General features: G+C 36.4%; 1 protein-coding gene across 4 annotated transcripts in view; it reads left to right on the forward strand.

The window, feature by feature from the left end:
* The window catches only part of IL1RAP (interleukin 1 receptor accessory protein), a 149,568-nt gene that overhangs the window by 94,589 nt on the left and 30,812 nt on the right, over positions 1-24,167 (forward strand). For all 4 annotated transcript variants that reach the window (XM_011961617.1, XM_011961620.1, XM_011961618.1 and 1 more), the window contains 4 exons: positions 1,713-1,998; positions 6,540-6,726; positions 17,806-17,971; positions 20,869-20,940. In XM_011961617.1, the coding sequence (XP_011817007.1) occupies positions 1,713-1,998; positions 6,540-6,726; positions 17,806-17,971; positions 20,869-20,940 (711 nt within the window). The remainder of the gene's footprint in view (positions 1-1,712; positions 1,999-6,539; positions 6,727-17,805; positions 17,972-20,868; positions 20,941-24,167) is intronic.

A 24,167-nucleotide genomic window follows, 5' to 3' on the forward strand; every position in this document is an offset into this window, starting at 1 on the left:
CGCACCGATTGTCCGGCACTCATTAGTGGGATGACCCCAGTACCTCAGTTCAAAATGCAGAAATCACCGGTCTTCTGTGTCCTTCGTGCTGGGAGTTGGAGACTGCAGCTGTTCCTATTCGGCCATCTTGCTCCGCCCCTCTCGAGATAGTGGAATTAATGTTAAGTTCAAGAAAAAAAGAAACTATGGAATCTATAATGGTTAAAAGAAAGCTTTTTAACATGGTTTTAGGTTGGATATTGGTGTATGACAAATCACTATTCCATTGGATGTAATTAAAAGAATGATGTAACTCTTTTCTTTCAAAATGGCATTACTTATGACACTACATATATCCTTTCCAATTATACTTAGCATGAAAAGTTTTAGATGTCAATGGAAATGTCGGGAAGATTACAGAGTTAAAAATATATATACATAAATGTGTGTATGTGCATATGTTAGGGACATGAGGAAAAAACTACTTTAAGGTGATGGTTTTGTGGCCCGCAGGACTCCATCACCCTGACCTCTGTTCACCCTTCATCTGGTGACTTCTAGAGCCCTCCATTCAGACACCACTCTTAAGAAAATAAATATTTTCTTATTTTCTTAAAATAAAGAAAAAAATTCTTTAAATCTTTTTTTTTTTCCTGAGTAGATGAGTGATTATTTTGCATTATAAAGGATAAATTATACAAGCCGTTACTCACAAGGACAGCGCAGATTCGAGGGGTGGTAAGATAAGACTCCTGATTGGAAAATTCACAGTTTCAAATTGCAGAGGATGTGGATACAGGGGAAAGAGAAAACTAGGGCTGTTTTTGTAGACTCTGTATTCCAGAGTTTTCAAGTGATCGTTAAAAATGTTTGATGATAAAAATATAAAATGGATATACAGCTCAGAAGGAATTTAAAGAACTGAGTGACCTTGTAGAACTAAGCTGCTTTTTTATTTGACTCTGTCATTGAAACTGTAGCACCTTTAGTCCTGAATGAGTATTCCACCAATGGGTGTTACAGAGATCTCTTGATTTCTTGAGGTCTACTGTCCTGCTGTCCAATAAAGTAGAGTAAGACATATGTGGCTAGCCCAGACTGAGATGTAAGTGTATAATCCGTTGAAATTTGAAGACGTACCACAGAAAAAGAATGTAAATGTAAAATAGCTCCTTTTTTGATATTTTGGATATATTGGGTTTAACAAAATATTAAAATTAATTTCATCTGTTTTGTTTTACTTTTTTAGTGTGGCAACTGAAATGTCTAAAATTACATATGTGTGTTGCATTCTGATTTCTACTGGACAGTGCAGACCTAGCCCAAAAATCAGAAGACCTAGAGCAAACTGGGAGTCCTTTCTCCCATTTGCCCAAGGTTTATCTTTTCAGTTACAATTTCCTCCTTAAACCATTCTCTGTTCCACAAAGTGAAAAAACACAGGATGTCTTTTTTAGGTGAAACTTTCTCCCATACCTTGCGGGGCTTAACAGGGTCAAGCTATCAGATCAAATCATTATCCAAGAGATACTCAGAAAAGAAAAACCAATGGGGAACAGCAATTTCTTCACACCAAAGGTGCCTACTGTATGCAGTTATTAGAGGGAGGCTGGAAGATGACCAGAGAAAGAGGTTCTGGGAAAGACGGGGTGCCCTGAGGAGAAGGTGTGTTCTTTCGAGGCCTTTACTGTGAAATGACTCATCTGCCCTTTCTTTCTTTTTGATTATTCCAGAACGCTGCGATGACTGGGGACTAGATACCATGAGGCAAATCCAAGTGTTTGAAGATGAGCCAGCTCGCATCAAGTGTCCGCTCTTTGAACACTTCTTGAAATTTAACTACAGCACAGCCCATTCAGCTGGCCTTACTCTGATCTGGTATTGGACTAGGCAGGACCGGGACCTTGAGGAACCGATTAACTTCCGCCTCCCTGAGAACCGCATTAGTAAGGAGAAGGATGTGCTGTGGTTCCGGCCCACTCTCCTCAATGACACTGGCAACTATACCTGCATGTTAAGGTAGCTTGATTCTTGGCAGTGACTTTCTCTTTTCCCTATAGTTTCTGGGCTTTTGTCCAGATGATCCATGTGCTAGGAAGCTGGGGGGGAAGTCGGAAGCATTTAGATAGAGTTTAGTGAGGTCATTCTCTGCAGCTTAGCTGAAGGGGGCTGAAGGAGGTATGCAGAGAAATGGGTTGTGGCCCTTAGAATGTTCTCCAGAGGTAGTTTCTTCCCAGACCCTGAGACATACCAAAGTTGTGTAAAAGTGGAGCCTTGTTATTAATCCCTTCTCATGACATCGGTACCTGCGTGCCTTTATGCCTCACCTGGAGTCATCCATTTATCCAGACATTGAACAGGGAAGGGAACAGAGCCCATTTGTATCTGTTATTCTTGGCATCTTTCAAAGTACCTGGCACAGAAAAGAAACTCAGGGTACATTGTGTGGTGCACAATGCCTCTCAAATATGTGTGATGCGATGCCTCCCAAATATTATTTTACTTTTTTAGTGTGGCAACCGAAATGTCTAAAATTACATGTGTGGTTCGCATTATCATTTCTATTGGACACTGCAGATCTAACCCCCAAATCAGAAGACCTGGAGTGAACTGGGAGTCCTGTCTCCCATCTGCCCCAGATTTGCCTTTTCAGTTACAATTCCCTCCTTAGAATTTTCTCTGTCATAATATTCTCCCAAATATTCTTTTGGGAGCCATGACATGTATGTATGACAATGCTTTTTAAACTTCTACCAAATTTCTCCTGAGCAGCAAGAGAATACCATTGTCTCTGGCAATGTAAGGATTTAATCCAAACAATTTATCATTACAGTAAAATTTCTTTCCAATCCACTTTTTTTCCCTTGAAAGTTTTGTAAATTTTATATTTTGCTCTACAGTATTCTTTTTTTTTTTTTTGCATTAATGTTGTTTTTGGGGGAAACAAAAAAACTGAGCTTTTCCACAGAATAGAATAGCCCTTTTCAGGGTTAATTATTTGGTTACTATTTACCCACGGTCACTTTTTAGCTGCCAGGCTTGGCTTTGTTTTCTAAACTCCCATCTAGGTTATTATTTTTTTTTTTCTTAGAACGACTTCCTACTATATAACAGGTGTGTTGCTTTGCTAGGGCTGCAATGACAAAATACCAAAGACTGGGTGACTTTAACAAACAAAATTACTTTCTCACAGTTCTGGAGGCTGGAAGTTCAAGATCAAGGTGTCGGCAGGGTTGATTTCATTCTCGGTGCCTCTCTCCTTGTCTTGTATATGGCCATCTTCTCTCCTTGTCTTTACATGGTCTTTCCTCTGTGTGTTTGTGTCTTAATTCTTCTTCTGATAAGGATGCTAATAGTATGGGATTAGAGACCATCCTTGTGACTTCATTTTAGCTCAATTATGTCTTCAAATTTTCTGTTTTCAAATACAGTCACATTCTATTGTACTGTGAGGTAGGACTTTAGCATGTAAATTGGGGTAGGGTGACACAATTCAGTCCATAACAATAAATAATCACAAATGTTTTTTCTCTCATGGAGAGTAACTACTCCCTGATGGAAAACTATGACTATGCTTTGGTAAATGTAAGCTATGTTATGATTATGTGAAAAAGGACCTCTTTTCTATCACAGAAAAACCTTTAGATCGCTGTGTTCTTGGGAGTTGGAGGTAAGGGAGAATCCCTGTAACCTCTGAAGGCCCTTCTGAGGTTTTCACTGGAAACTTGAATCTTATTGGAGTGGACTTTAGACTGGTATATGGGTTTCCAAAGATCCTGAAGTACTCATGTTCTCATTATTTATGTTCTAATACAATGTAGTGGAAGTTAAAGCAGATTATAGTGGAAAGAGCATTAGGAGAAGGCAGAGAAACTAGGCCATCACTTCCACTCTGCCACTACTTAGCTGGTGACCTTAGGCAAGTCCTGTCCATGTCTGAGAGCTGTGGTATCTACATCTACATAGGAAGAGAGTTAGCATACGTGGTTGTTGAGCTCCTTTTTATCTTTGATAACTGTTCATCTGTTAACATTTTCCAGTGGGAGGAAGTCTTCAGGAGCTTTCTGTTTAACTATGGTCTCCACTGTGCATCTTAGTGTTTCCGTATCAGTTTTACTTTTTCCTTAATTACTTACTATTTGCCTGTAGCTCTTCCATAAACTTCTCTAATCTTCTTTTACATTGTAGGAGTAGGGCTGCATGATGGTTAAGACCTGCATATACCTTTAGTGTTATTTATCAACTTCCAGATTGTCACCTCTTCAGTTTACTTCTCTATCTTCCATGTTCTTAAAGCAAATCTAGAATTGAAGTTGTCTGGTGGGAGCACTACCATGTTTCCTATTTTACTGAGGAAATGTCTAAGCTGAGAATGACCTTAAACTGAAGCATGTAGAACCATAGGGCTGACTGTCTTTAAGGCCATAAAGTTAGTTTCATCTTTCAGTATTTTCTTTATATTCTTGCCCCAATACTGTTCAACTTTGGGAACTAAAAAGTCAGTCCAATCACTGTTCTTCGTATTTTTTAAAATCAGAAAATAGATCCTTAAACTTAAATTTCCCTTCTATAACTTCCACCTATACAGTCTGTCTTCCAGGGGGCAGATGTTTTGTTATCTGTAGGTATGGATCATGCCTACCACTCCCTCTTACCCCCTTCTGAGTATTGTCATAAGTCATCTTTAACACCCCTCCCTCCATCTTTGAGAATGCATACCCCACCCTTTCCACTAAATGTAGTCTTTATTCATAAGTCATTTTGGTACCCAATAAGCCAAATATGTGTGATGTGATGCCTCACAAATATTATTTATACAAAAATCACAAAAATGGCTATACATAGACTCCTTATCCCATCACCCTAAAAATTAGTTGATTTATTATTCTATATTATTTTTCATGTTTACCTATATTTAGACACAAGTTTTACATCCATTCCATTTATTTAATAACAAATATTTGTTTAGCAGTCAGTGAAAGTTAAAACACTGTACTAGATACAATTAATGTAACAAAAAACATGAAAAGTGTTGTAGGACTTATATTTTACAGAGGATATTGATACATATCTATAAGATAACCATCTAATTTTGAACTGTAACAAATTTAACCAAGGAAATGTCCAAGGTGCTCAATAAACGACAGACCAAATTTAGATATGAGGTGGGAGAAGATAACAGAGAAGGCCTGTATGTGAAATGAAGGGGGTGGGAGAAGTAAGCCCTGCAAGCAGACAAAACAACGTATGTGAACATTATAGCACAAATGCAATTCCCCAGTCGTCCTAAGGAATTGTTATGTGTTTGTTTTTTTCCTTCATGCCTGATTGTTTGTATACGTTCTCACAACTTTGAATGGTTGTACCACAGTTTTCTTTATAATATTCCATGTGTCACATTTTTTTTCTATTGATTTTAATGTTTTTCTTGCTGATATGGCTCTGGATGGGCATTTTTAACTATGTGCTGTCTCTATTCCCCCTTTTCTATCATTCTGTCATGTGACAAAATATCCAGACGTAGGATTACTAGGGCAAAAGCAAAGGTTTTTTTATGATCCTGGAAGCATAGTTTTTCCCAAAGTTGCTTATACCATTATTGACTCTGCATAAATACGCCATTCATGCCCCTGCCTTACCAGCACTGAGTATTATTGAGAATGTTTTTAGTGTTACATATATGCACAGTTATATTTTGCTTTGTCGAACAGCAGAACAGGGGATATGTTCTGAGAAATGTTTTGTTAGGTGACTTTTGTCATTGTGTTACCATCATAGAGTGTAGTTCCATGAACCTGGATGGGAGAGCCTGCTACACACCTAGGCTATATGGTCTGTTACTCCTAGGTTACCGACCTGTATAGCAGGTTGTGGTACTGAATACTATGGGCAACTATAACACACTGATAAGGATTTGTGTACTTAAGCTATCTAAATATAGAAAAGACACAGTTAAAATGTAATATAAAAGATGAAAGAAATGGTACACCTGTGTAGGGCACTTATCATGAATAGAGCTTATAGGACTGGAAGTTGCTCTGGGAGAATAGGTGAGTGAGTAGTGAGTGAACGTGAAAGCCTAGGACATTACTATACACTTTTATTTGTCTGACAGTGTATAGGTTTGTTTATACCAGCATCACCCAAAAATGTTGCCCTATGATATTACAATGACGATGACATCAATAAATAATAGAAATTCTTGAGCTCCATTATAATTTTATGAAACCACCATCACATGTGTGATCCATCGTTAACTGAAATGTCATCGTGTGACACATGACTATCTATATACACTAACAAACACACATTTAGGACCGCATCTGAAAGTATAAATACTTTGGTACATTAATAGTAATTAATTAATTGTGCTTTTTAAAAATTCTGTGATGCCAATTGGTATAGGAAATGCCTCCACTACGATTTTATCTCTTACATGAACTTACATATATAAATGATGTCTCAGTATGTAGCATGGCTTCACTTAGTTCATTTGAATGTGGTTGCTCTATGAAATCGAATGCAAATACTACCCATTCATTGTATGTTTCTTTTTTCAGGAACACCACATATTGCAGCAAAGTTGCATTTCCCTTGGAAGTTGTTCAAAAAGACAGCTGTTTCAATTCCCCCATGAAACTCCCAGTGCATAAATTGTATATAGAATATGGCATTCAGAGGATCACTTGTCCAAATGTAGATGGATATTTTCCTTCCAGTGTCAAACCGACCATCACTTGGTATATGGTAAGGAAAATTAGACTACATTTTATTCTCTCTAATAACTTATAAAATGATAATACTTATTTGCTGAGTTATATGTATTAGCAAAGGCATTTCTCTTCAGATTATCTGATTTATTCCATAATAACTTCATGGAAATATTTCACCACGTCCTCATTTTGTACCATTTTAAAGGAAGTGGTGCACAGTACTTTGTCTCAGGTCACTATTTCTGAAATAACTCTAACTAGAATACCAAAACTACCTTATTTCTGTTAACTTCATGTGAAATACATTTTAAGAAATGCCGCCCACTTCTAGTTCCTGCTTAGTGAAGTCGTAAGCTGTTAATTCATGTGGTGAATTTCAATTCCTCGGTTAATCAGTACTGCATTTTATTATTTATGTGTGTTTTTTTCTTGGCCCTCATTTGTGAGCACTGTCCATCTATGGTCTCTTCCACATCTGAGGGATTTGGAAAATGTTTTGTCAAAATATAAAAGTGTTGGAAGGTAGCGCTTGTAGCAGCAACATAACTTTCGTATTGCTTCAATTCTCCACATACACCACAACCAAAACCCCATGGACAGAATTTACAGCGTAACTCAGTGACAGGTTATCCACAAGAACCACTTTTGATAAAGTTAACTGGGACAAGCCACCAACAGCCTAAGCCCATATGGGATCAGTGTTTGTGCGGAAGGAAGCAGATGGAAGTAATGTGGTGTCTGTCAGACTTGACAACAGGAGAACACCAAAAGAGCCAACAGGTGCTCACTGGAAAGTGTGATGAACCAACTTGAGAACAGGAGCTGAAATTGGGAGAGGTTTTGCTCTCTGATAAAGGACCGTGCAAGAGACCTATAATAAGAAGCTCTGAAGGGGTGGAAGAAGTTGTCGTTCCTCACAACTCTGAAATATGACCAGCCACGTTGAGGAGAAGCTACTGACAGTAGAATCAAAAGTAAACTGGATGAGGACAATATATAGGAAGGAAAGAGAAGGACTGGCTAAAAATGGAGCAGGAGAATGAAGCCAGGACATCTTAAGACCAAGACACCATCGTTTTGAAAAGATAGCTTGCTGAAGTTAGAAAATCCTTTTATATTTTAAAATTTGGAAAAAAGCTATTATTTCCTAAGTGAGCTAAATGACATTTTAAAATGATACAAGATGTGAAAGAATAATAAGAATTAGAAACATCTAAAAATTATATATATTATGTAACTCCATACAAACTTAGAAAATAAATCATTTTAGAAATGAAGCTAATCTAAGAGAAAGATCACAGAAAAAAAAAAACACACAATAGATAATGCCTTAAGATTAATAGAAGGTGAAAGGGAGAAAAAATTAAAATAAAAAAATGACAAATACAATAAGTAAATTAGAATGGCCGTAAGAATATCAGATAAAGTAGACAGGATTACCAGAGATAAAGATGACATTTCATAATAATAAAAGGATCACTTTATCAGGGAAACATAAAAATAACAAAAACTCATGTGCTTAATAACAGTGCTTCAAAAATATGCAGCAAAAGTTGGCAGAACTCTGAAGAGAAATAAAAAGTCCTGCAAACACAGTTTGTTATAAATTTCAAAAACTGAAAATTTTAAATTCATTTGGGAGTCAACTTGAAGACTCTTCTGATGGCCAAAGATGAACAATTTTAACCAAAATAATTTGAACCTAATTTTAATGGTTTAAATCCTATGAAGTCAGTTTAAATTTATAAGTTTATAATGACATTTCACAAAATTTAATGAGTTACATTTGGATGATGATAGGAAATCAGTTTATTATCTTAAAAACTGGTAAAGGCAAATAATCAAATATTCATTCTGGTTTTCCTAGAAGACATGTAACACTGGGTAATGAAGTATTATAGAGAGGTGTGTTTTGTAAAGTGTTTCTAATAATAAATGAAATTTTAATGATACAATTAGAATTATCATCACCTTGCAACTCTCAATAGATTAATAAATGTAGGCATCTAAGCATCAACGACTGCTAACATCACAAGATGAAAAACCATCAGACATGTTTCTTCTGATAAAAGAAGAAAATATTACATACTGATTCATATTACCAACTAATTAAACCTGAGTCCAGTTAAGCCTTTGGATCCCACTATCATTTTGCAGGAGATATATAAATAACATAGAAATATATTGAACTGCCGCATGAATAGATCATCAATAAAATCCAGACTATGTGAAACTATGGGCCAGATATGCTGGGTTTTTCAAAAGATAAATTGTAAGAAAAGAAATGTCATGAAGAGGGACTGGATAGATTAAAAGAAACATATAAGACATTTAAAAAGTAGGTAGCACTGTAGCATCTAACCATGCACATATAGATGAAAAGTATATAAATAAAAACAAGGAAGTGATTTAACTATAAAAGTATAGATAGTGACTACTTTGGAGGGTAGTAAAGGAGGTATGATTGATGTGGGCCACGAAGAAGGCCTTCAAGAGGGACTGGCAAAGTTCCTGGACCTGAGTGAAGCAAAGGCCTTTGCTTTATAACAACTCATTAACTCTTAGATGTGTTTTGCATTTTTTTTTTTTTTGTATGTGCTTTATTTTACAATAAAATGACTAAGAGGGATGGAGGGAGGCAGGGAAGGAAGGTAGAAAAGGAGTGAGGAAGAGAAAGAGATACAGAGACTGATTTAAGAGATTTAACAACCAATTGCAATGAATCAATTTTAGTTGGATCTTTTTCATTTGAAAAAAACTATAAAGCAAATTATGAAAAGATCAGGGAATTTTGAACATGCAATACTAATGTTACTAATAAATTATTACTTTTTAAACATGATAATAGTACTGTAGTTATGCTTGCAGAAAGAGTCTTATTTTTTGGAGGTACTCAAATACTGTTTAGAAATAAAATTATATGATGTCTGTGATTTGCTTCAAAATAATCTTGGGTTGCAGTGAATAGCTCTACATGAAATAAGACATAGTCTCAATTAATACTTGTTGAGGCTAGTAAAGATACAGGAACTCATTGTTCTCTCTCTGATTGTAGTTTTTTATAGTAAAAAACCTAAAAGATGGTTTAAAAATAATATTAACAGTTTTACATCAATAAGTGTAATATACCTTCCAGTTAAAAAACATATGTTTGTTTACCCTGCAATCAAGATTTTAATCTCAAACCTTATTTGATTTTTTAGTTTTATTCCCATACACATCCTGCCATTTTCTCCTCTCCTTTTCCTCATGCATTTCCTCTGCCTGGAACGTCCTTCTGCCTTTAGAACAGACTAAATTGTACCATCTTTATTAATTGTTCCTTGTTCCCTCCAGCTGGAAACCATAGCTCTCTCATGTATTCCTGTTTGTTTATACCTGTTTCAATATTATTTTTCAATTCTTTACTTTTTTTAGTCATTCATTCATGACTACAGATATTCCTCAACTTACGATGGTTTGAGTTAAGATTTTTCAACTTGATCATGGGTTTATTGGGATAAAACCTCATGGTATGTCAGGTAACTTCTTATGATTTGTGATGGGGCTATGGTTTCTACTGAATTTTTATCACTTTTACATTATCATAAAGTCAAAAAATCATAAATAAAACCATCATAAGTTGGGGACCGTCTGCTGTGTTGCTAGCATTAAATGTATTTTTGAGTTAACCATATTTTTGACTTATGATAGGTTTACTGGTATGTAACTTTCATCATAAGTTGAGGAACACCTGTATACTAGCTGAAGATTAGCTGTGATCAATGCAATATGCCGGGGGCAGGGGAGGAGGGAACACCATAATGAACAAACTATATGCCCAGAGCTGTGTAGTCCCAAATAACTATTTAATAAAAATAAGTTTGTAAATATGAAGAATTTCTATTCTTATCAAAATGTAAACTTCTAAGTTTCGTAAGAGTGACAAGGAGAAATTACTGTTGCTTTTAAGGAGAGAGAGATATGTACCCTAGAAGACAGCATATTTCTTGAGGGCAAAGCTATGTAATGTCCTACTCTGAGTCTCTAGTGATTTCCAGATTTCTGGTTTTCATGAAAGGATGGCATGGTGCTATTAACCAAGGTATGAAGTAACAGAGGAGAAGCAGGTTTAGGGAGTAAGTAATGGGTTAGGTAATGCCGTGTTAAGTTAGTTGCTGATGTCTCTGAGACATCTAGCTGGCGGGTGGCAGTGACTAGCAGGTAGTGGTTACATGATTATGAGTCTGGAGCTTAGCAGAAAAATCAGAGCTAAAGATAGAGAATTGGGTGCATTCATGTGATAGTTGAAGCACTTAAGAAGACTAAATAAAGTGAGAAGAGAACTGAGCTAATGCCATACTCTGGAGTATGGGTAAATGGAGACATAATTCTGAGAAGGAGACATAAATTCTGAGAAGGAGACAGAAAAAGTCACAGCTGTAAAACAATTACCATGGCCAATATCCAACCATGTGCAGGTGACTAAAATAGACAAACAACATGGCCAATATGGTGAAACCCCATCACTACTAAAAATACATAAACTAGCCGGGCGTGGTGGTGCACACCTGTAGTCCCAGCTACTTGGGAGTCTGAGGCAGGAGAATAGCTTGAACCCAGGAGGCAGAGGTTGCAGTGAGCCGAGATCATGCCACTGCACTCCAGCCTGTGCAATGGAGGAAGACTCCATTTCAAAAAAAAAAAAAAAAAAAAAAGACAACAACCAGTTATGTTTTCTCTTATTTGATTAAGAAAAGATTACTAATAATTTCTGATATATTGCTTCCTGTTTCTCTACCTGTGGGTAATCACCTGACACCTTTAATCCTAACACTTCTGCCATCTTGGAAACAAAACAAAGGTTCTTGGTCACTGCATCCTCCTGTCTCTGTACAGCAGTGCTAACTTTGCCTTCTATTTTCTACCTTTTACAGTCATCCCCAAGCATCTACCCAGGTGTCTTGGCCCTTCTTCAGCAGTTCTTTTTTAGTTGTTATCAACAGAGGTTCCTACATCCATTGATTCCTACTTCTATGGATCTCTCTATTAATCCTCATAGATTTATTTGCACTACTGAAAGAGATGTGGTAAAGATGGTCTCTTTTAGTAACGCAAATCAGTCTATGAGGATTAAAAGAGAGATCCATAATAATAAGTTTCAGGAAATTTGCTTTCCTGTTATCTGAAAGATGAAAGCTGCTAATCTGAAGAAAGAAAGAGGAAACTCATATTTCTTAGATTTCAGTAGTCACAATCCAGTGTGCTGTGTGCTTTACATTCATATGTAACACCAGCTGTGCAAGGCAGACACCGTATTTTGACAGATTAGAAAATGGCGATTCAGAGAGATAAACAATAACACCTAACATTTACTGAACACACGTATTGTTCCAAATGCTTGATCTTCCTTAATTCTGTCAACATCCTTATTAAATAGGCTGTCACGTTTTCCCATGTTATAGTTGAGGAACGAGGTATAGCGTAGTTGAGAAATATTTCAAGGCCACAGAACTAGGAGCTAAGATTCTACCCTCTGTAATGTGTCAGGAAACCACACTTTTACATTTTCGTATATAATTTACTCAAAATAATACAACTACTAATGGGAGAGTCTGGGATTTCAGACCAGTTCTGTGTGATTACAAAAACTGTACTCTCTAGAACTGATGTAAGGAGGGTGGTCCAGACTTTACTTTTGGAGCTTAGGACATTTTGGAAGGGCAGGGTGATTTTTGAACACATATTGGAGTGTGGACTGGACTGTGGGACATAGCGAAACCTGTGGATAGAGGGCCCTGAGAAATCAGAGGCATCTCAGACAAACTGAGATTACCAGAAATAGAAAACCAAATGTTTACATTTCAGAATTGCTGAAGAAATGGGGTAGGATTAGATTGTCCTCCACATGCCTTCTCTTTCTCCTCTTTTTTTTTTTTTTTTTTCTGCATGGCAGAGTTTAGTTAATTTAGGACCCAGAATTCACAATTCTCTAATTCAACATTAGGTATTCTAGTTTAACTTCTGTGAGTTAAACTGATGTTCAGCAAATATTTGTTGAATAAGCCAGGCTTTGTAACTAGTCTGGAAAGCAAACCACAGTTTGTAAGTGATTTATAGAATTTCAAATAGCTGGCTTGTAAAACAAATTCTGAAATATACTATGTGTATAAATGGGAGACTGCCTGTTTATTCACATAGGACTCTCCAAACATATAGAAGTACAGACACAGGTAATGCAATCCTTTTGTTACTAATGAGATTAATTTAGGGTCTTTGGCAAGCCATCCTAACTTTCATATTACTGTATTAATTCTTTTCATTATAGTTTGATATTTAAAACTTTATCTCTTAGAGATTCTTATAAAAGCATAGACAATTTTCTCACCAAGGATCAAAGGAACCATTTTATTGGATGGTTTATAGATTACATTTATGACAGCTGCTGAAATACTCTCACCTGCTATTTATCAGACTAGATACCATTCTGGATGTAACTTTCCACGAAGCTAGTTTTCTTTGTACCCATACTGATTATTAAAATTGATATATTACCTCCACTTTTCATTTTTATTGTGAAATTAATCAGAATTGGTCAAACATTTTTTATAACTATCTCTTGGAAAATAGAAAAATATTTGCTTTTCCAGACTAGGTGGTATCAGGAAAGAACCTTTCTGAAAACATACCAGGCTTGGCCTTCTTGTTGGCGTAGAGATATTGTTGAGAAGTTAGTTCAAGGTCTGTGTAGTAGGCCTTATTTTTTAAATGCCTGCTCCTATTTGATTTGACAACTTAGATTGGTTCTCTATCTCTTTTCTTTCCCTATACTTCCTATATAGTGATTGGATTTTCAACCTCTAGTGTGAGAGAGTATGTATCATATTTTCTTTCAGAGCTATACACATATAATTCTGTATGTGTACCTGTATGCATATACATATAACATTTGACGTAAGGTTTGGGGCCTCTAAGGACTCAAGATTCATGATTTAAAGACAAAGCCAAATTCAAATAGCTATGAAGTCTTGAAGACACTTCAGGCCATATAAATCACCTACTCTGCTTCAGCACTTCATTCGTATCTTGTCTTTGTTATTCTAGTGATTGCATTTCTCTTTTTTCTGTTCTAAGTAGTGACCACTCTTTTCCTTTCTCTTTCTCTTTCCCTTGAATAGCAAGCACACAGCATAAAACTGAGGCAATTATATTGTACTTAGAAATTGATTACATAGTTGAATGAATGAGCCTGCACTGTAAAATTCCATAGAATAAGCACCATGTGTGTTCTTTTGTGGCAATTGTACACCCAGCTCCTAACCCAGTGCCTGGACCACAGGAGGGACTTTGTAAATATTTGTTGTGCAATCATTGAATGACTTAGTTCTGTTCATTGGAAGGGACTAGTTTATCAACTCTTCTAAGACTTCATAACAAAGTATATGTTTTATACCAACTTTATCTAGAATGCAAAAACTTCAGTAGATACTACTAACACTTCAAACCTTGTATCTCAGTTAAACTATTTGTGTCATTACGTCTACTTTCCCTTTCCATTCTACAACCCACCACCCAATGTCTTATATTCCAAATACTCATCAGCACTTATACACTCTGTGAGCCCTCAACTCCATGCCTTTTGGATCTTGGCTTCTCTCATTCATACCTTTGATCAGGCAACACTAATATATCGAGCATTTACCAAGCACCAAGTATTGAGCAAGTTTCTGTACATGCAGATACAGAACTTATTACCCCCCACTGGCCTTCATAAAAGTGAATTTTCCAAAGGAGGAACTCTGCATGAAAACAGAATATTATAATATTGTTGTTTAAGTAATGACAGTGAGGGAAAAAATTAAGACAATACAGGTGAGTTCTTCACACCTTCTCCTGTGCCTGAAGTGTCTACTTCCCATGTCTACCTTCTTCCTCCATAGATGTTAATATTCTACTTATCATTTAAGAACCAGCCCAAATCTTTCTTCTTCATTAACTTTTTACTAAGTTGTTTTATTTTTATTTCACACTCCCCTGCCCCTAAATGTCTTTTATTGTGTTCATTGCAATCCTCCATTAGACCATGAATAACTGTAAGTTAGAGTTGTATCATTTCCATTTTTGTGCCTTCACACAGTTCTTCACACATTGTTGGTTTCTTGCATGGAAACACTTGTTCTTACTTCATCATGACATTCCTCCACCGCACCCTTCCCCTCCCCACATGATTCATTTCAGTTGAAAGATCCCAGAGTCATTTCTTGTGTTGCTCTTTACCTATATGTTGTGGTTGGTTGCCACAGCAACCATAGCATGGTTGAAAAATCGCTCTTCTATTTAACTTCTCTCTTTTGAATTCAGAATGAGGAACTAACAGGTCAACTAGGATTGTTTGTCTTCTAGTCAGACAAGTGTTTGCTTCATTGTGGAAATCCACTTACTGTTAACTCATTTCTTATATTTTAAAACATGTTTCCTATTCTTCAGGAATCTAAATCTATTTTTATGTTTGTTTTCTTCTGGATTCCAAATAAATGGTTTTGAAATCATTATAACATATTCAGGTTTTATTTTCAGCCATAGTTTATTATGTTTAAAATTGTCCTATGTGTCTTAGGCACGTATGTTGAAGGGTCTAGACACAGAGTTGCTGATCAGAGAGAGATAACCAGACACACAACAGGTTAATGTTAATAGACATTTGTAGTGTGACAATGCCCGGAATTACCTTCACACACATATTAGAATGTAAAATATTCCCTTTATTTCTAAAATGTTTTAGGCCTAATAGCTTTGAAACAGCTACAAAAAAGTTTCTTTCATCACATTCTTAAAGAAATACTGTTGACAAGTTCAGTAATAATAATTGACTTCTCATCCTCAAAAGTGTGCTTCTTCAGTTTACCACTGATTGCAGGAATTAGCCTGTTTTAAATGATAGAGGCACATTGTGCTTTTCACTCAGGCTGGCTCCAGGGATGGCACAGGTTCAGGGCTACTATATAGAATGAAGAGACAGTATCAGGTGAAATTTAAAGCAAGGACTTTGAAACAAGTAGATCTGAATTCAAATTCCAGCTTTAGCACTGTCTAGTGGTATGACATTGACAGTTACTTAACTTTTCTAGGCCTTGTTCATTCATCTATAAAATGGAGGTAAAAGCCTTACAAACTTTACGTGTTTGGAATAAGGATCAGATGAGACAGAGTATATGTTAAGTGCATGTCTCAGTATAATTTTTATAGCCTCAACTCACTGCTGAGGAGAGGTGTTCATTCTTAGTTAGGAAGCGAATGAAAGACCATTATTCAGCTTTCTGGAAAACCGAATTTCAGCTCTCTACTGTGTTAGCTAGAATATCTCTGTCTCATTTTTTCCATCTATAAAATTACAGTATATTTAGTCTGATCTGTCTAGTTCCCAGGGATTTGAGAACAGCTAAGCTAACAAATGAGGGGGAAATACCTTTGAACTTTTTAAATGAAAAGTACCACAAAAATAAAATAGTTTTATTGATACTGTAAACTCAATTCAAACCAAATCTGACATAAACTTATAAGAATACAGACCTTTGAGACCTTATTCTTTGTGATAACCTAAGGATATTGATATCATTCGCTGATGTGACCAGTGTCTGGAAGTATTGCTTATCTTATAGGAGAAACTGCGTTGAAAACTACGTTACCTGAGCTTATAGTAGCTTCCTCTTGATGATCTTTTCCATGAAATGGAAGTTCAATGCTGTTCTTAAAATACACATTTCCTGTGACAAAGCATTACAACATGTGTCTCAGTGTAACTGTTATATTTCAAAATACATGCTCCAGGAATTGAAGAAAACCTTAATCATACAAACGTTCAAGATGAAATATGTGAATAAAAAAAATTGAAGTTACAAGCTAGTAGTAGACTCCCAGAAATTTAAAGATGGAAAAAGCCTTAGAGATAACCTAATCTTTTTGTCATAGGTGACTTACTGATATTTAAAAGAAAAACAAAAGCTTTTCTGAAAGCAAATGTTCAACATATATTTTTGTCACAGTGTATTGATTTTTTTTTCTCAAAAATGGCAAAAAGTAACAATTTAGCCAAATAGTGAGATGATCATTTGAAACAGGATTCTAGATACATTGAATTAGATAGTTGTTGAATGAGATAGTTCAATTTCTCAATGTTAAATGTCAACAGTTATATGAAAATGTGAATTAGGAGCGGAAATACCTTCCTAGATCTTGATCAGGCCCATAAAGATATATTATTTTTAGTTTCTGAAATCTGTGATACTCAGTTATAAAAATGGGGTAAAGATGGAGGCTCATGCCTGAAATCCCAGCACTTTGGGAGGCCAAGGCAGGCGGATCATGAGGTCAGGAGTCTGAGACCAGCCTGGACAGCATGGTGAAACCCCATCTCTACCAAAATTACAAAAATTAGACACACATGGTGGCTTGCACCTCTAGTCCCAACTACTCAGGAGACGGAGGCAGGAGAATTGCTTGAACCCAGGAGGCAGAGGTTGCAGTGAGCTGAGATCACGCCACTGCACTCCAGCCTGGGTGACAGAGTGATGAGACCCCATCTCAAAAAAAAAAAAAAAAGTGATACAGTAAAAGAAAAATACAAAACAGTCTGGAAATATCTGATACAGGGAAACAACAGGGCGTTTAAAAATGCCAAAATCAGACATCTAAATTAGGGCCTAGATTATCAGACAGAATGACTAGATTCCCAAATTAATATAATCAGTGAAGAGATATTACAAAAAGAAAAAGAATTGCTTTCTAAATAGCAGGTCTTGCAGTTGCTCAAGTTTCCTTAGTCATTATTTCAAAACTGTAACTTTGCTTTACTATCCACACAGGATGCCCAGAATTTGATCCTGAGACAGGAAGCCTGTGTTTTTGAAGTCACATCTTAGTTTACAATTTTAATTTCTCATGATCAGAAAAGATAATGACGTGTTTCATTTATTCTTCGCAGAAATCTGGTCAAATACTTGACCAAAATAGTTTTATAAAAACTGCAGCATGAATATTTAGGTGTTCTGTGCAAAATTAGATGTGAGTGTGCATGTGTTTGTGTATTTTCTATGCATGTATCTACAAAGTAAACTTTTTTTTTTACTTTTTCTAGGGCTGTTATAAAATACAGAATTTTAATAATGTAATACCCGAAGGTATGAACTTGAGTTTCCTCATTGCCTTTATTTCAAATAATGGAAATTACACATGTGTTGTTACATATCCAGAAAATGGACGTACCTTTCATCTCACCAGGACTCTGACTGTAAAGGTAGTAGGTACGTGTGATTAGTATCCAGTACACACAACAAGCATGTGATAATATTGTTACGGTTTTTAATAGTTTATTACACACTGGTATGTAAATTGTATAAGAAAAGAGATTCATGTTTTTTGTTTACAGCACTGTCTCTAGAACCTTCAACAATTCCATGCACATCGTAAGCATTCAGTAACTGTTGGTCAACTGAATGAATATGTGAGTGAATGAATGAAGTAAAGGTAGTTTGGGGAGGGAAAGGAGCACCAGACAGATCTGCATTCACATTGTGTCACTGCCATTTATTAGAAACATGACTTTGAACAAGGCCTGTGTCTTTATCTGTACTCTGGAACTAAAATTGATTGAGAATATTTAAAAAAATATTCATATTGTATTAATGCAGTTTCCGGCAAGCAATGGAAAATCAGTGCAATACTTTTGTCAAAAGAGTGTTCTACTTGGATTAAGTAAACTCTGTTTTTCTACATACTGAAACTGCTGTAGCTACTGCTGAAGGTATTTGCTGGCAATAATGTTCAACCATTATTTTGCACTAAGAGAATAGGGGATGAGAAACTAGGAAAGTGGAAAGGGCAATTCTTAGAGTTGACAAACTCCTAGCAAACCCAGAAATAGAGAAGTAGTGTCAGGATATATGGCCTTTGGGGATGACCCTTAAATACCACTGTGTCCACTCTATTAAAAAAGATAGCATATTTGGGTATTATTTTGTCATACCCCATCTTTTAATAGATGGAAACATTAGGCTCACTGACAGGAAGTAACCTGTTTAGAGACACTTAGTGAGTTACTTGAAGAAGTAAATCTAAATCCCGGGTCTCTGCTCAGAGCTTTTTCTACTGGTCTGACATGATTTAGTGTAAGTTAGCAACAAAAAGGCTTTCATGTAGTGCAAATAGTAATCAAACAATATTGTAATCACTTCTCTTCTTTTTCTGCTTACTTTCTAAATAATGCTCAGTTGGGGATTAATTCATAAGAAAAAAACAGACTAAATTTTAGAATGCAAATGAAAAATGGAATCTTGTATTCATCTTGGCAGTTGTTTCTAATATATGTACTTAAAAGTATGCGTTTTGGGGGAGTTGGCAATAAGCATACTTGGTCACCCTGATTAACAGATTTAAAAATTCACAGCTGGGTCTGGCCACTGGGGGCTTCTTTCTCAAATTTCAAGCAACACAAAGTTTGTTGTTTTAAAGCTTCAAAGTATTGAGCATTTATTATATGCTAGTAGCATATCTTTAATATATATTACTTAGTTTATTTCTCATAATGAAACTGTGATATGAGTTTTAATTATCCTCATTTTAGAGTTATGAAAAATTAGCTTTTCAAAAATTAGGAAAAACCAAGTAGCTTTGCTTTTGCATATTTATATGGTTAATATATGGCCAAATCAGGATTAGAACTTGGTTATTAAATCTTTGGAGCTCGTACTTTTGAAGACAACACTAACAACTCTATTCAATGTATTATTTTTTAAAGTTTAGGAGTATTGACTATTATAAAGAGCAGCAATCTCATAAACAAACATTCAACTGATAACTCGTCATCAAGTAGACTAATGTGCCGGCCTTCACATCATGATTGTGAATTCTCCATGTATTTACTCATTAATGTGATACTTATTTAACCAGGTTGCATACTAGACACTTTGGGTAATGTTGTGAAGAAATACAGAGAGAAGAAACAACTGATTAAGGCATGAAAGCAATTAGGTATTATGTAACATAAGACATCTATCTCATGTAAGCTTTGGAAAGCTTTGTTAAGCAAACTGACCTGAAGCGTGGAGGGTATTTAGTATGTTTTATTTGTTTCTTTGTAAAGTGAAAACTATTTTTTTCTATGCTCAAAACACTTTTGTCACTAAAGGTGTGGCTTTTCTATGCCAAGTAATTCTCACCTTTTCTGAGGACATGAACTGCATGTCGTACAGTTTAATTCAGTTTGACACCAGTTGTCCAGAGTTAGTGCAGACCCCACAGGTGAAGGACTCCTTCCTAAAAGTCTGCCCCACCCCCTACTTTAGATTCCAATCACAAGCAGTAGGTTCCAGATTACCCACAATTCTCCCTGAGTTGGCTACAAACTGAAGATTCCTACTACTTCCTCCTCAGGTTCTGTGATTTGGTATAACTCTCACAAAACTCAGGAAAACTTTTTACTTACCCTTACTTGGTTATTATAGAAGATATTATAAAGGATTCAAATGAACATCCAGATGAAGAGATACATAGGGTGAGGTCTGGAAGGGTCCTGGGTTCAGAGGTCTACCCTCCCAGCTTCTGGATGTCCTTACCAACCCAGAAACTCTCCAAACCTGATTGTTTAGGGTTTTTATGGAGATTCTATCACACAGGCATTGTTGAGTGAAAGGACTGGAAATTTCAGTCATACTCCCAAACTTCCAGAGATGGGTGAGAGGCTGGAGATTGTGTTAATCATCTATGGTATTTCTGGCTCCTAGCTCTCATCCAGAAGCTATATAGGAAACCTAACCACCAATCATTTCATTAGCATTTAAAATCCACCCATTACTCCAGAGATTCCAAAGGTCTTAGAAGCTCTTGTGTTAGGAATTTGGGACTAGAACAATGTTAAAACAAAAGATGCTTCTATTACCCCATCACACAGGAAATCACAAGGGATTTAGGAGCCCATGTCAAGAACTGGGAGCAGACATCAAATGTGTATTTCCTTTATTTTATGCTTTGCTTGTTTTAAATGAATGAAGTGCAGTAATTGAGCATATCTTGGACTGTAGGCCTTCTCTAAAACAACCGACCAACTGTGCCAGGAAGTTAGGCAAGGTTCAAAGAAGAGCAGATTTTTTGATAAGGCTACGTGATTTAACATCATCTCCCTTTTTTACTTCCTCTAACACAGGCTCTCCAAAAAATGCAGTGCCCCCTGTGATCCATTCACCTAATGATCATGTGGTCTATGAGAAAGAACCAGGTAATTGCAGCTATGTCTCTGAATTTCACTTAGATTCTCTTTATTACAAGGAATAAAATGGCATTTAAGTTAATGCAAGAAAATAAACCACTGTTGTAAAGAAACACATGAATTGAAACTGAAATGTCAGAAGCCAAGGCAGCTCTGGATATCAGTTATTTCACTGATGCCATGGGCAACTCAAGAATGTTTTGCTTCACTCTCGGTATCTGCTCCCTTCTCCCTCTGCTAGCCATCTTCCTCTGCTCATTAGGGATTTCTGTTTGATGCAAACTTTAGCTTATACAGGGCTTTGGTTTACCAAGGCTGCAACATGAGCAGAAGATTTAGACATCCTTCAAGCTCCCACTCCATTATGAAAGGTCAGTGGTGGATCTTGAAGGCAAGACTGTGGGTATAATAGGTAACAACTGATAAAACTAGTGGACCTTGATGCAGAATACTATTGAATGCTTACTGTGGCTCTTTGGTTCTTCTTTTAGTTTTCATAATTTTTCGCTATATATAAAAATCATTGATAACTGACCAAATAAGGGATAACGTGTTGCTCTTTTCACTCAAAGTCTCCCACGGTTAAGTGAATAGGAAGCTATAGAAAATTTTTAACATTTTCCATGTTGTATTGTTGTATCACTTATAATAAATTCAGTCCAAACCCAATGAGAAGTTTTAACCTAAATGACAACAAAGAGAATAGCTCTCCAAAAAGAAAAGGATTTATTCAGGAATGAATTGCAGATAGCAATCCAGGAATATGAGTGCTATGGCGTCCCACGCAGGGACCATAGCCATACCCAGAAAACGTAGGAACATAACAGTTTTGAAAGGCAAAGTGAGGAAGGTTACATAAGTTGTTTTGAAATAATTATCCTTGGTTCTAAGAATCAGTAACAGGGTAGTATCAGTACAAGCTTGACTGGCAATTGGTGGTCAGACCCCCCTCACAGAAATATTATTTGTGTAAGAATCATGCTGGCCTTTGTGCAAGATAGTGGTGTTCAGAGTCCTTGTACTAGTTTTTATAATAGGCATGTATGTGTGAGGGCCCCTTTTATATAACCTCTCAACTGCTTTTCGTTAGAGTGTGGCACAAGTGACTCCGTTTTGACTCTGACAACTTTCACAGAGGCATAAAAGAGCATCTGTTTAAAATGTGCTAAAGATAATAGTCAGTTGTTAATGGGTGAAAACAACTGAGAGGATGCCATTCAATAAAAAAAAAAAAAGGTGGAAAAAGAGGTATGTAGTTGTTAATGGAAAGCTGACAAACACGGGAATTGTCAAAATGCATCCTCCACTTGAAACGCCTCTTGTTTCAGGCAGTGCCTATTTTGTGGTCAGTAGGGAGTATGTAGGATATGTATCAGAGAGTGAAAAAAATCAAAAAGTTTATGGAGTGGGTGCAAGACACGTACAGCCCCGATGAGCATCTCTGGGCCCTATCTAAAGGATCTTTGACGTCTTCAGCTCACTTTCCTTAAGCCATAAGTACAACCTGTCTGACACGCATGCAGTTGCTAGGCTGGTTAAGTGGCAGTAACTTGAGGGTGATGTTTCTGAGGGTGCTTTCTGCCCACATGGCAGTGGGGTCCCCATGTGCTCACTGTGCGTTTTTGCAGCTGGCGACTTGAACTGGATGATGCACAAGCACCATTTGTTTGCCAGTAAGTTAACACGGATGTGGAACATGGATGTGGACCTCTTTGCCGTCCAGTATTTGGATGAACACGGAGGCACAAAGCTTTATAGACCTTAAAACACTGACCATTATAGGCAATCTTAGGGTGCATTTTGTGCATCCTTCTGATTATTTCTATTTGGTTCCTCTTGCCAATAAGCATCAGAAAAATTGTATGGAGTCCTCTTTGGGGTAGAGACGCTAAGTCTTCATGCAGAAGAGCCGCACGATTTCTGCAGCGCACAATTGGGTAGAAAGGCTGTAACATTAAATGTTTACGTTTATCTAGAATTAACATGAGTAGGAGTAAAAGTAGCTGTGGCATCAAGGTAGGCAGCAAAGCATTCTGGAGCCAGGGGGCCGGAGTGGCTGGGGAAGAGGCTGATGCCAAAAAAAAAAAAAAACCAAAAAACCAATTAAAAGAGTTCAGGACTTAACAAAATGAGATTTGACCTGTGCCAAAACTATTTTGAGAATTTTATAAATATGACATTTTTCCTGGTATGAATAAATTTATAGCAACAAACAATAATAAAGATACAATTGATCTTGTATGTTATATATGTTGACGTAGAAACTTGATTTTACTCTAAAAAAAAGATAATAATGATCAACATAGATGGAGAACAATGCCAAAAAAAAATTCAAGAGAAGTTTGAAAATATGACTTGCTTTGTGAAGCACAGAGAACACGGCAAGAGGCTGAATTTCCTAGAATTAGCTATGGCTTATATAGTCATATGAATACTCTTCCTGATGCCAGGGTATACCCTAATTAATAACATAAATATATTTGTCTACCTATAAAACTATCCTGACAGAAAGATTGTTGAATCCATGTTCCCTTTATCTTTCTTAGTGACATATAGATATGGAAAACTGGAGGAAAAAGACTTAAGGACATTGCATTGGGAGGGTAGATAGAGTGTGGCCACTCAGTCAGATAAGCCTAAATTCAAATTAGGGTGGCGACATAATTCATCATCTAAACTAGGACACTTTCTGGGAGTAAACATAGCCACTACCTATTAATATAGGTAACCAGGAAAGCAGGCGTAAAACAGAACTGTTCTAGGCAAACTGGGATGTAAGGTCAGTCTAGGTCAAATCCTGGCCCTTCACTTAATGATTTAACCTAGGAATATCATTTAGCATCCTTAAGCTTCAACTTTTACATTTGGAAAACATCGATTTTAAAAAATACCTCATAGTGCTTTCGTAAGATTAAATAAGACCATTAATAAATATAAATATTTAGCACAATTACTTGTACAAAGTTCTTAGTAAGTATGTTGCTGCTGCTGCTGTGACTACTGTTTTCTGCCTAGGGATCTCCCTAACCTCATGTTCCATCTCAGAGGGATACATAGAGTTTTCTATTTTTAAGTTATCTTAAAATTTATTGAATGCACCCTGATAGCTAGAGCATTTCAAGGTGGACCTCGTCAGCCAGATCTCTCTGTGATGGTATTTCCCCATCTTTCCTGGCCAAGGACTGAAGATATGGAGAACCTATCCTTAGTCACCCTTCTTGAGGAAAATAACAAAG

Source organism: Colobus angolensis, unplaced genomic scaffold, assembly GCF_000951035.1.
Source record: "Colobus angolensis palliatus isolate OR3802 unplaced genomic scaffold, Cang.pa_1.0 Scaffold56, whole genome shotgun sequence".
Lineage (NCBI taxonomy): Eukaryota > Metazoa > Chordata > Mammalia > Primates > Cercopithecidae > Colobus > Colobus angolensis.